The 12,816-nt window shown below is 35.6% G+C and overlaps 1 protein-coding gene across 1 annotated transcript in view; it reads right to left on the bottom strand.

The window, feature by feature from the left end:
* Positions 1 to 12,816, bottom strand: part of LOC140147375 (cadherin-like and PC-esterase domain-containing protein 1) — an 85,916-nt gene that overhangs the window by 39,176 nt on the left and 33,924 nt on the right. The window contains 6 exon segments of the mRNA XM_072169152.1: positions 1,222 to 1,409; positions 2,440 to 2,617; positions 4,703 to 4,883; positions 8,230 to 8,314; positions 9,098 to 9,237; positions 10,242 to 10,428. Coding sequence (XP_072025253.1) covers positions 1,222 to 1,409; positions 2,440 to 2,617; positions 4,703 to 4,883; positions 8,230 to 8,314; positions 9,098 to 9,237; positions 10,242 to 10,428 — 959 coding nt within the window.

Here is a 12,816-nt window from a genome sequence, read left to right as displayed (position 1 = left end):
AAGAAAATAAGAGGAACCATTTAGATTTTAATAGCTTATTAGGCCAATTTTGTGGTAAAACAATCAAATTGGCCCAAGCTGACAATTCTTAGAGGGCACACTGCTTATCTCCCTGACAAAATTTATTGGGCTTTGTCGCTCTTTTAGTTTGTTCCCTTACAAAAGTAAACAAGAAAAATTGTACTTAAAAGCTACTTGGCTGGAACATATTCACATTACAAGTTTAAAAATAGCACTCTAACAGTGCAAAGGTATTGTATAAAAAACGAAATGCTGTTGTCGCTAATATATTCACATTAAAAGTTCAAAAATAGCACTCTAACAAGTACAAGCGTGTTGTATAAAAACAATGTGTTGTATAAAAGTTAGCCATTGAGAAAAACACTTCAAATGATGTCAGTAAACCCATCACAGAAACTATGTCTACATTTTGTTAGCATGTGAGATGGAGTATTCACTCAGAACTAAGCGTTATTAACATGAGATATTACGTGAAGCAAAATAAGCATTTAGATTGAAAATATGAGAAGTTGAAATTGATGGATGGCAGTGTGAGTGTTGCCTACTGACCTGACCGACTCATCTTCCCAAGGATAATCTGTACCACTAGGATTTTGTATAAAAAGAAAACATCTGCATTGTTTTACATGTGTTCTATTTGTTATTTTCTTAGCAATATTTAGATTGTAAGGAGATTTGTTGTCAATGTACTTTTGAAGTAATCTTTAATGAAGCTACTTACTAAGTAAGCAAAACATATTATTTTAAGAAGTTGCTTGGTTATAATGAGTTATTTTACTATGTTTGTTAGAAATAAATTTGCTGCTGGTGATGTTAGGTAAATTCTACATTAATTATTATTTGCACAGCAATAAGCAATTCCCAAGCTTTCCTTGGATATAATTTTTTGATCCAAAATTAAAATGCAATGCACACATAAATGAAAATAAATAACATTTGAATTCATTCATTCATCTGATATGTTCTCTGTATAGTGTAAGGGTTTCTCTGCATTTCTGTAGGCAATAGGTATCCACTTCTCCTTTAATATTAAGTTATGTCTATTTTCATGTTACAAGTTTATATATAAGGATTGATATATATTATATTGTTAGATAAAAACCAATACATCAAAATATAAAATGTAGAATTTTATTTAAACAAAAGTTTGTATTGCCAAACTCATAAAAAATCCTTTCAAAGATTCCCAGTGTTTCCTACCTGTATCGCTCCTCCCATGGATGTGTTGTGAAAGCACCAAAATGAGCTGCCAAGGATGACTCAGCAATCAGCAAAGTTTCGACGATGGCAGCCTCCATGTTCTGGAATGCAATCTCCGCTGCTTCCGTGCCAAAATTGTGCACCAGAAAATGTTTAAATTGGGCCAGGAACCATGTCCTGTTGGGAATCTGTTGAATTGAACAACGAAATTGAAGAATTATGTTCCTACGCAACCAGGACTTGGTAAAATATGCATTGAATGTTAAGTGCTAGTTCTCACGTTGCCAACGACGCATAAATATGCGCAAGCATGCTTCACATCACTTTCCTTGCTCATTTTGCGAGTCTCTTGAGCGCTGTGTCACTTTTGCGCTGTTCTACCTTTACACTGCTCTACCTTTGCTCTGTTAATGTTATCACACTATACTTACTGGTTTACTAAGCAAATGATTTTCTGATCTTTTTTACTCTGCTTGTCTTTCATTTCTTCAGTCATGCTATGTAGTAAATCTCTGTCTATTTTCCTTGAGGTATGGCTCAATAATTTTACTGCTTGTGGATTGTCTTAATTTCCTTCAGCATTACTTTTAAATTTCCTCCTCTGCATTGTTTCTTAAACTTTCTTCATTTCTCTCTACCACTTTACCTCTTCACCCTTCAATTTTCGTCCCCTTCATCATTACATCTCTCTCCTTTCCATCTCTTTCCATTCTTGCTTCCTCCTCTCTCTCTCTCCATCTCTCATATCTTTTCTCTCAATCTTTCATCTCTCTTATTTTATTTCCTTAATCATTCTCTCTCCATTCCCTTTCTTTCCCATCTCTCCAATTCTATCTTTTATTCTCCATATATTTTCAGCTCTCCTTTCCTCTCCTCATCAAATTTCTCTGTGAAGTGCGCACTTACCAACAATATTACTTTATATGCAAATTTCCTCCAAATTGTATTCCTACTCATTTAGATATACTTTTCACTCCCTTACAAACCTTCTCTTTTAATCTCAACATTCGCATATATAATATAAAAACATTTTACGTAAATTGTACCCATTACAAGGCCATGAAATTAATACTAAGCAAATTATGAAGTATCAATATCATGATTCATACCTTGCAAATGGTCTACATTAATTAATTCTCATACCCTCAAACAATTCATTGATTCTCTTCTCTCTAAATTCCCCCTTCAACCTCCTCATCAGCCTGAATTGATCGTTACCTTTTTAAAGCCCCTAGGGTAATCATGGCGGAAGTGGACCAGTCCCTCTGAGTGTACAAATGCCCTTAACGGATTGATGGAAGTCACCAGTACGTAGGCCCGGATATTGACGGGCATACCGAATACTAACAATGGATTGGGGAAATACTCCTGGACTACTGTTTTCTTATTGTTGAATCTACAAAAGAAAGAGATCAAGAAAAAAAATGGAATTTATAAAGTATTGGTCAGTAACCTTTTGGGTGAATCAGAAATGGCTTTATCAATATGGAAAAACAAATACTCACACCAGTCACCAACAAGAGCAAATTTAAACATGTGAAGTCCTTCTCCTTCTCATGTAATTATACACACAATTTAGGGTTAGGATTAGGGTTAGGATTAGGGTTAAGGTTAGGGTAGGGTTAGGTTTATGGTTAAGATTATCTTAGGCTTTATTAAACGAAATATTACATTAAGGATCAACCTATTGTCCTTTGAATATAACATAATATACTTCAAAATTAACCTCCAGACAACTACTGCATTTGTTACAGCATTCCTGATTGGTTGGTTATGTGATTTATTCATCTGAGTGACCAATTAAAATGCAGCTTCTAAATATTCAACCTTAATCTTTGTTAGCTCTACAACTGATTCTTACCAAGTTGCTGATTGGCTCATGTGATCATAATAGCCTTCTTATAGCCAATCAGCAGGTAGTACTCATGGAATTAAAGGCTCTTGAAGTAACTTGGTAGCTAAGACAGCAGTTTAATAATATTTAGAAAGCCTGTATCCTATTTCCTTATTTTCATTTCAATAAGAAGCGCAGCAATTCATTTGAGGAAAGTAGCATCAGAAAATAAGACTCCAATGGGAAATAAACCCAGGCTATTCCAGTTGAAATCTATACACCCCCTATGGAAGACATGATCTTAATCTCCTACACGGGGAGTGTAGATTTCAAATGAAGTCACTCATTCAGGTAACCTCATTTGAAATTCACACTCCCCTGTGTGGAAGACTAAGGTCATGTCTTCCACAGGGGGTGTATGGATTTCAACTGGAATAGCCTAATTTTTACTATGATGATAGAATCAACGCGTAACACCGTTTTGGCACTAGAGCAAGAAAGTTGATTGAATTTGACTTTTTATACAAACTTATAGGATTTGCATTTATTAATTCCGATACAGAGTATTTACATTGAACGTCATTCTGAATTTGAATTCAGAAAACAGTGGATTATGTTGAGCCGTAAACAGCCAGAGGTTGTTACAGCGCAAAAACATGAACTCAATGTTTTGTTTACATAACAAAAGGTCATGATACAATGAGGACATGTACGAATATATTTCAAATGAATTCTGACCGTAGTCATCTTGAAAACAACTTCTTGAATTACAAACTTATTGTGATTGTGCTTGTTTACATTTATGAATGTATATATCGGATAGCAACTAGCAATGTTTGCACAGTGGGGTTTTTTTTACCTGAGAGCACATCAGAGTGATCAGACACACCAAATTGCATTCTGAATATGAGAAATGTCCTTCTGATATCAAATAATTTTGATTTTTTTTTAAATTTGTAACATAATACAAATTTTATGGCAAATTATTAAAAATTTATATTTTTGACAGTCCTTGAAGTTAACTTTATCAATCTAATGATATGTACTTAATGTGTATGTAGCTGGGAGGAAAAGCCGACCATCATTTAAAAAATTTTGACCTTTCGTATTGAAGATGTACAATTTTTTTCCCAAAAGACCTAAATATTTGAGACCTGAATATTAAATCATAATTGTTTGATATCAGAAGGACATTCCTCGTTTCAGAATGCAATTTGGTGTGTCTGATGTGCATTCAGCTCACACAAAATACAGTGCAAACGTTGCTATCCGATCCCTTAAGATGATGTATTCTCTTTGTGACTGTATATTGCAATTTTGGTGGAGTGAAAATAAGACTTTAGTATTGTCTTTCTTATGTTCAAAAATCATTTTATGAAGAAAGAATTCAAGAGTATCATATCAACTTGAAAATAAATAATGTATATTCTTCTTTGCACTATCTTATATTTGCAGAGATTCTTTGCAGTATCTTACATTAACAGAGATTGTTGATATATTTCGATTAGAAATTTGCTCTCCAAAATAATGTGCTACAAATCAAAAGTATACAATTTTCAAGAAAGGAAGTGAAACAGAATCTTGCAAGCAATAGGAAATAGTCAAGGGAAATAGTTGAAAGTAAGATAAGTTGATTTAAATACTTACTGTTTAACTTTTGCATAGTCTCTTTCTTTGGTCGGCTGTAGAACCTGTATGGTGCCTCCAGGACTGGTAGATTTAAACACCCACCTCACATCTGTACCAAGACCATCGGCAACTCCTAGAAATTGCTCATATTGGTTTGGAAGCACCCAGCATAGAGGAGATATCTGGCTTTTCTTTAGAGCTGCAAGAAAAGGGTAAAAAATATTTCTTATTTTCCAGTGTTATCGTACCAATTTCCAAAGGCATACCGATATGCTAATATATGGGCAATTCCAAGCGTTGCGGAATGATGCAAACTGCCTTTGTACGAATTTCTTTTTGATGCAGCAGCCAAATATGTATTAACAGCACAAGGTGAATAGCATAATGTTAAAGTATTTTTGGTTAGTGAATGATTAAGGTAGGAGAAACTTTTCCAAACCACCTAATTTCCTAATTTGCATATGCAAAGTTCGTGTTTATGGAATGATGCACACGGGCCATTATTTTTGCACTAAAACATTTTTGACAAACTCTGTGAGTTTAGTAATCTGAGATATTAAATTTGCCACTTAATCTAAAGCTTAGGATGTAAACTGACAATTGTCAGTATCGATTTAAAAAAATGTGGGCATCGTCTCTTTATGCCAAATTTTCCGACACTAGGTCACGCTATGGAATGATGCAAGGAGCGTTATGGAATGATGCTGTGTGTAAAATCCCATAGAAAATGAAAAGCAGTCCATGTTTGAAAATAAAAATAAATAGATCAATAAATTTGAGTAAATTGTGTTTTATATACTTGGCTACTTATGTTAGCTGACAAATATCAATATTTATCCAAAAATATTTATCACCGATTTTTTTTAATCAGATAACTTGTGTTGCATGGTCACATTTTGAAACTGAAATTATGTCAATATTTTGCTAGTCTTAAATTCTTGGAAGTGAAATTTAGCACTGGGTGTTAGCCATAGGATGTAACATAACAACTATCACCATCTATCAAGAAATAATCATCACTGTTTTTATTTTATCGTAAATTTAAAGAAAAAATCCTTGCAATCCATGAATCCTTATGGCGTTATGGAATGATGCAGGGGTTTTGTGGAGTTATGTCACTTACAATGGTTCAGGCAATGCTGAAACATCAATTACTGTAAAGATAATTCTGTGCAATGCATTTCAGAAAGTTCTAACCCAAAATTGTGAATATTTTTTTTTTCAAGCGGGCACATTATGAATTATGCATCATTCCGCAAGCGTTGCGGAATGATGCAACTTTAATTGGTCGTTACCACATAAATTAGACTTTTTGAAAATTATTTTTGGGTCATTGGATAGGGATGAATAAATTTGCTTTGCATTCTAGTTTCAATGAAAATCAACCTTATTTTAAAATTGCAGTGGTAATAAATGATACTTCTGCGTTGCGGAATGATGCTTTTAATCGTAAAATTGGTACTCAAACAATGCTGACGAAGCTACATGTTATAAAATTTGAAAATTTCTGGTGTTTATATTTTGAGCTACTTATAAACTTTATATTCACATGCATAATTTGTTTCCAAAATTTTACAGTACAGAGCAGTTGCTGTGTTTTTAGTTTTGCTGCTTTTACGAGTCAAGAATAAGCAAATTTAAGCAAATTAGGATGTTTTTCTAACAATGGACACCATTTCCTCCTAAAAAGTATGTTTTCAGAAAATATAGCTTTTTAGCTACAATATGAGACCAAAATCACATACTTGACTTGATTTTTAAATTTTGACAATTTGGGCGAGGTTGCTTGGAATTGACCATATACCTAAAGAAGACAACTGGACCATCATACTCTAAAGTGTCTGTTTTATTTCATTTCTTCCAATCCTGGACTGCCCCTACACATGATATTCTGGCCCATACGACCCGACCCTCGGAGCATCATCAAGAGATTTTCCTTCTCTAGTTTTCATCCACCCTAGTGTCAATGACTTGCTCTAGTAGCAATATAAAGAAGTATGATCTCCGAAGGAAATGTTTGTAAACTGTAATTGGTTTAGCTAGCTATCTAATAGATAAAATACATCTCCCCTAATGGCAAGGGGACATAAAACAGCATGTCTGTCACTTTGCAATTACTAATAGCACATCACTGGGGGTAGTATGGTATGCAATATGGAATTACACTAAACACGTTTATTTATCCTAGCTTAATGCAATGCATCTATTTTGTATAAGCTTTGGATATTCCTGATGGGTATAGACGATAAACAGACAAACATAAATTGATATATGCCTCCTCTGTACTGTGAAATGGGACAGACATTTGAAACTTATACACATGAAAGTTTTATGTGTGCAGGAAACAAGAACAATATTGAAATAGATATGAAACAAGCATCTCTGCAGCTGAATTTAAATGGTGTTGCTATGAGTGGTGTTGCTACCAGCAATTTTTGACAAATCAGTATACCAAACAGCAGAAAGTGTGCTACCTCAGTAAAAAATCAATTTATGTTGCCCAGTGACAGAGTGTACATTCAGCTTAGGATGTGAAACATGATCAAAAAAACAAACAAACATATAATACATGAAATAAACCAGAACAGAAACCAATGCTGTAGACACTATGAAGATGGCATGAAATATCGATTGCTCAATGCCAGAAGTGGGTAAGTGCAATAGCTGCCCTGTGAACATTTGGCAATTTACATTGTATAGTGTACTCATCTACACTTGGCAGCTACATATGGCAGCTATTGCACTTACCCACTTCTGGCATTGAGCAGTCGATATATGTGTCTTTTGTTCTGTGAAGCAGCTATGTCAGCTTTAGTTTTTTTAACAAGGCTCTGACCACAAGATTTTTGTCTGAAGAATTCAAAACTTTATGTAAGAGGAATGTAATAATTTAAGGCCCTTGGTTTGCATTCGCCCTTTGCACAGATCCGTTATCTTTCTACCAAAACGGGGTCCTCCTTGCAAATGCGTGCGCAAAAAGTGCATTTTTGTTTCTCGTGCTTTTCCAGCAAGGCGCCAGAAGCCTTTTGCAACACGTGCGCGACAATTAAAGCACACGTTTGACAGGCGTACGCAAACGCAACACTCACTTTGCGGGTAGAATCTCGTTTTGAGATGACCGTGCCATGGGCGAATTGCAACACAGATTTCTTCTATAAGGCCAAAAAAAATAATAGTTTGTCTCAAATCTCACGATTTTACAAATGCACGCGCGAGCTTTGAGACAAACCTTTTTTTTTTTTGCCTAATCAGTGATTGCAACTTCCGCATCATTTTGTATTTTTCCCCTTTTTGGTATCTTTTAATAACCACTGTGCTATTCCAAATGAAATCCATACACCCCCTATGGAAGACATGGCCTTAATCTTCCACACAGGGAGTGTGAATTGCAAATGGAGTCACCCATTCAGGTAGCCCCATTTGAAATTCACACTCCCTGTGTGGGTGATTAAGGTCATGTCTTCCATAGAGGGTGTATGAATTTCAACTGGAATAGCCCAATGATCCAATCAAATCACTCTGCATATAGATTTCCTAATCCTTACCTGGTATTCTCCTTGCTTGATTCATTGTATTGCAAAAGCCATCTTTACGCCATAAGATATTTCTTATTCCTGGTATTCTATTAATCTGAAATAGGAAAGAAAAGATATTGCTTCAAGTGTGCAGCCTTTTACATGGGGACTCTACAAATTCATTAGCCAAAATATTTACCTGATTAACTGTTTACATCACCATTTGTCTCCTGTTTTTGTTGTCATTATATTATTACTGAAGACATCAACAACTTGTTTGAGACACTAATCCGGGAAAGTTGTTTGTTTGTTTCTGTTTTGCTGTACAAAAGAAACTGACCTTAATTGTAGAAATTCCAGAAAAAGGTGTTTTTTTTCCTTTTTCCTTTCAAAATGTTTGACATCCTAGAAAAGTTTTTTAAACAGTTTCTTCAAACTTCTAATCTGTTTTAAAACATAGATGATGTGGTATACAATATCCCAATATACACCCATTTATTTGGTCTATGCATTAAGCTAATTAAGCCTGTATATGTTTTGTCTATGACCTTTAAGTTTTCTTTTAATCCGTCCGGCCGGGTTTTACTTTTTTTTTGCTTTTTTAAAAGTCTTGGCCATTTATGTCACGTCCAATCATTTCTAGTCAAGGTAAAGCTGATAAAATGCCTTTTACATTCACCAATGCAAAATCTTTAAATTAACTTTTATTGTCATTTTTTTATTGCATAACAATTGACTTCACAATGAATGAACGCTGATGACGATCCAACTATAACACAAGAAACTACAGTGTGCTATGACATTGCATCCTGATTCTAGAGCAAATATGGATATATACACCTGTCCTCATTCCAGTTGGATTCAAATAAAATATTCAATACAACCGTTCTAGACTCACTTTTTGGTAGTTAGCTAATTTTGGAAAGGATTCCTTTTCTAGGCACTCGGCACCATCTCCATCAGTGAAGGCCATACAGAGCAGCACCATCCAGCCTACCCACTCGCTCTCATGTGGTAATGTCACTGGCTGCATATTATCTGCAAAAAGATGTGATAAACAATATTATTGTTGTCATCGTCGCTAGGCGGGAAAAACCTCCTATGTGCTTTTGGCCCCTGAACAAAACTACCAACAGGTTACATAAGAGGTTTGCTTTAAACATATTCAGGGGCCAATGACACATAAGAGGTTTTTCCTGCCAAACGACAACATGCATAATGAAAGATGTTACTTAGGTAAGATAACACGGATCATCGCGGGAATATGCATGCAGCTGAAGATTTAATCAAGGATAACCTGCACATGCAAGTTTCTTCTCTGTATGTTTTTCCATGATCTTGAATAACATAAACGGAAAAAAGCTTGCAATTCCAACCATGTGAACTAATCCAGGGTTTACGATAGATGTCTAGAGTTCTGGGTGTTAGGCTAAAAATGGGCATTAATCTAATGATGACTTTTTTTCTCATCTTGCTTGATAGAAACAGAACCAGGGTGAAGCAATTAACATAGACTTCAGGTACATATCCAAGATTGTGTTGGGGTGATAATTTTGGAAAAAGTGAACGTTTGATGCAAAAACACAAACATGTTCTTGTTCATGAAATTTCAACAAAATTTGACCTTTTTCACCCAATGGTGGACTTTTTGGGTACGACAACACAAATATTTGAATTTTTTGTCCAAAAGTGTACTTTTCATGGGATGGATTTGGATGCATTTCCAGCCCCAGTTATACTCACTATAGATCTGAATATTTAAAATACTAAACTGTTTTTGTCTTCAAGACATTCTTCAGCAATAAGTAAAGTCTTATATATTTACCCCAGTAACATTTATGTAGAAACCCCAAACAATAACTTAGACATCCACTTCATTCCTTGCATAAGGTTCACTATGTCAAATATGAAATAAGCTTCGCTACGTCAAATCTAACTCTAACCCTAACCATAACCTTAGTCCTAAAACATAGTGAACCTTTTATTTTCTGAAGCAGCGAATCTTCAACATTGCGAACATTTCGACATGTTGAGTTACTTACTTTTTGCATTGTTTGAAGTTGCATTTGCTACTGTTGGCTTATACCATGGTGGTGCTTTCATAGCAAAATGTCTTTTCTTAAAAGCTTGCTCGTATAGTGGCAAATCACGAGCTATAACATCTTCTTGACCTTTGACTTTCACTATTTTTCTGACATCATTCACATCATCCAAGTATGTTTGCTCCAGCTGCAAAGACAAAAAATAACAAGAGATTTTTTTTCAATACTAGAGTATAAAATATTTGGATATTACTCAAGTTTGCAACAAAGACCTTTCTTGCTGTGGAATAATTTTGGAATAAATCTTATGTTAAAAATTGAAAGAATTTAAAGTGCTATATGGGCAGCTGCCAAATGGGGGTCACACATACAGAGGCACCTTTAAGATACAACTTGCTGAAAATGCACTCTCTGCCCCTACCATTACCCTTGCCCTACCCTAGGGGTATGAAACCTATTCCTCAATTGAACCATATAGTAAGGTTGAAAATATTATAGGGAGGCTATCAAGAATTAGGGCTGCCAAAATATGTTTCTTACATTTCTGTGAAAAATTGACAATATAAAGAAATACATAACAAATGCTGCCCTACAGCTCTGCTATGCTATTGCTTTTAACAAAAATATCCTCACTTGAATGTTTCAGTCTTTTAACGCACCAAAGTTACTGACCTTTTAATGTATTAATACCTCTACCTACGGTATTAAACATGCCCTTTACTGCTATACATGGTAATTAAATGAAGATCACAGGTGACATGCAACTATTAGACAATGACATGTCTAACAAGAAGAAACAGTGCCTGTCACAACTTATAAAACTATGGCTTTACCATAAACTATGGAAATCTTGTGAGAGTTAGAATGGTGAAATAAGGCAAACTAATGAGGGGCATTGGCGTACGCAGGGGGGGTGTTACGGGTGTGAAACACCCCCCCTTGGATCTGTCCAAAAAATTAAAATGGGGGGAGAAAAGGCAAAGAAAGAGAGAGAGACAGAGAGAGGAGAGAGAGGGGGGGGGGAGAGGGGGGAATGGGAAGAGGAGAGGAGGGAGATGAGCAAGGCATTACAATTATCATAGGCTATATATTACCCCGCCCACACAAATTTATCTCCCCCTAGGCCTATACCCGGTATTGACGGGCAACGTACGTAAATGTGTCAATACATGTTAACACCCCCACATCATTACACCTTTACCCTGGCAACCTACATACGTAAAGGTTTTAATTGTTAATTGACATGGATATAGGGCCTTATGATGTTAAAACCAACACCTCTCCACATCACACCCCACACCCTACCCCGGACCCTACTCCGCAACATACGTAAAAGGTTTTAATTGTGCAAATTGAGTTCGGGCCCTTTTTCTGTTTGAAGCAATGATTTAAATAGTGTAAAAATGATGCACCAAATGGCCTCAATCGGACCTTCATTTTGCAAATTTTTCGAACTTCTGCAGGAGGCAAAACTCTTGTTCACGAAAGGCTTCATGTACCGTTATTTCACCAATTTTCGGCTTTTTCAAACTAAAATTTTACATTGCTATTGCTAATAGTCCAATAATGATCCAACAAATCGCTTCAATTAGGTCTTCATTTTGCAAAAGTTTCTTAATTTTAGGGGGCATATTCCCCTCAGACACCCCCTCGTAGTGGATAAACAAGCAGCCATTTTGATTCTGCTTTCGACATTTACCAATTTGTGTTTAACACAATTTATAGGCCTACAACTGAAAAGAAAACTTGTTCACAAAAGGCTTCGTGGACCGTCATTTCACAAATGTTCGGCTTTTTCAATTTAAAATTTTACGCACTAATAGTGCCAAAATTGTCTACCAAATCGCTTCAATTAGGTCTTCATTTTCCAAAAGTTTCTTAATTCTGAGGGGGGCACATCCCCCCTCAGACACCCCCCTGCACAGTGGATAAACAAGCAGCCATTTTTGATTCTCGGTGCTTTAGATATTTACCAATTTGTGTTTAACACAATTTATAGGCCTACAACTGAAGAAAAAAACTTGTTCACGAATGACTAAAGGCTTCATGGACCGTCATTTCACAAATTTTTGGCTTTTTCAATTAAAAATTTTACACACTAATAGTGCCAAAATTGTCCACCAAATCGCTTCAATTAGGTCTTCATTTTCCAAAAGTTTTAATTCTGAGGGGGGGGCACATCCCCCTCAGACTTTCTGCGTCAAGCCTAAGCGCTGACGGGATGATTGCCACGCTGCCATTTCTTTATTTTAGTATTTTTATCATCACACCCCCCTTGAAAAATTCCTGCGTACGCGCATGATGAGGGGGAATGGTTGGAATGAGAAAATAGCCAATTTAATAGGGGTACAAATTCATGTTGATAGCAGGTGAAGGAAAGGTGATTAGTAAACTTTAGGTAGGGGTTGTGTAAAACTGCCAAAACAAACCTAGAAAAGCTTTTCATGTGTCACATATCTGGCAGTCCAGGTAAAAATGTAGTATTTGCTTTGTTTATCGTAAGGAGTTACTGCATTTTACTTTGGTAGGAGGCTGATTAAAAAACCTGCCCAAAAATAATTATGTAGTATGTTAT

The sequence above is a fragment of the Amphiura filiformis genome, chromosome 3, assembly GCF_039555335.1.
Source record: "Amphiura filiformis chromosome 3, Afil_fr2py, whole genome shotgun sequence".
NCBI classification, from domain to species: Eukaryota; Metazoa; Echinodermata; class Ophiuroidea; order Amphilepidida; family Amphiuridae; genus Amphiura; species Amphiura filiformis.
The sequence above is the reverse complement of the archived record's forward strand: the minus strand, read 5'-3'. Positions and strand labels throughout refer to the sequence as shown.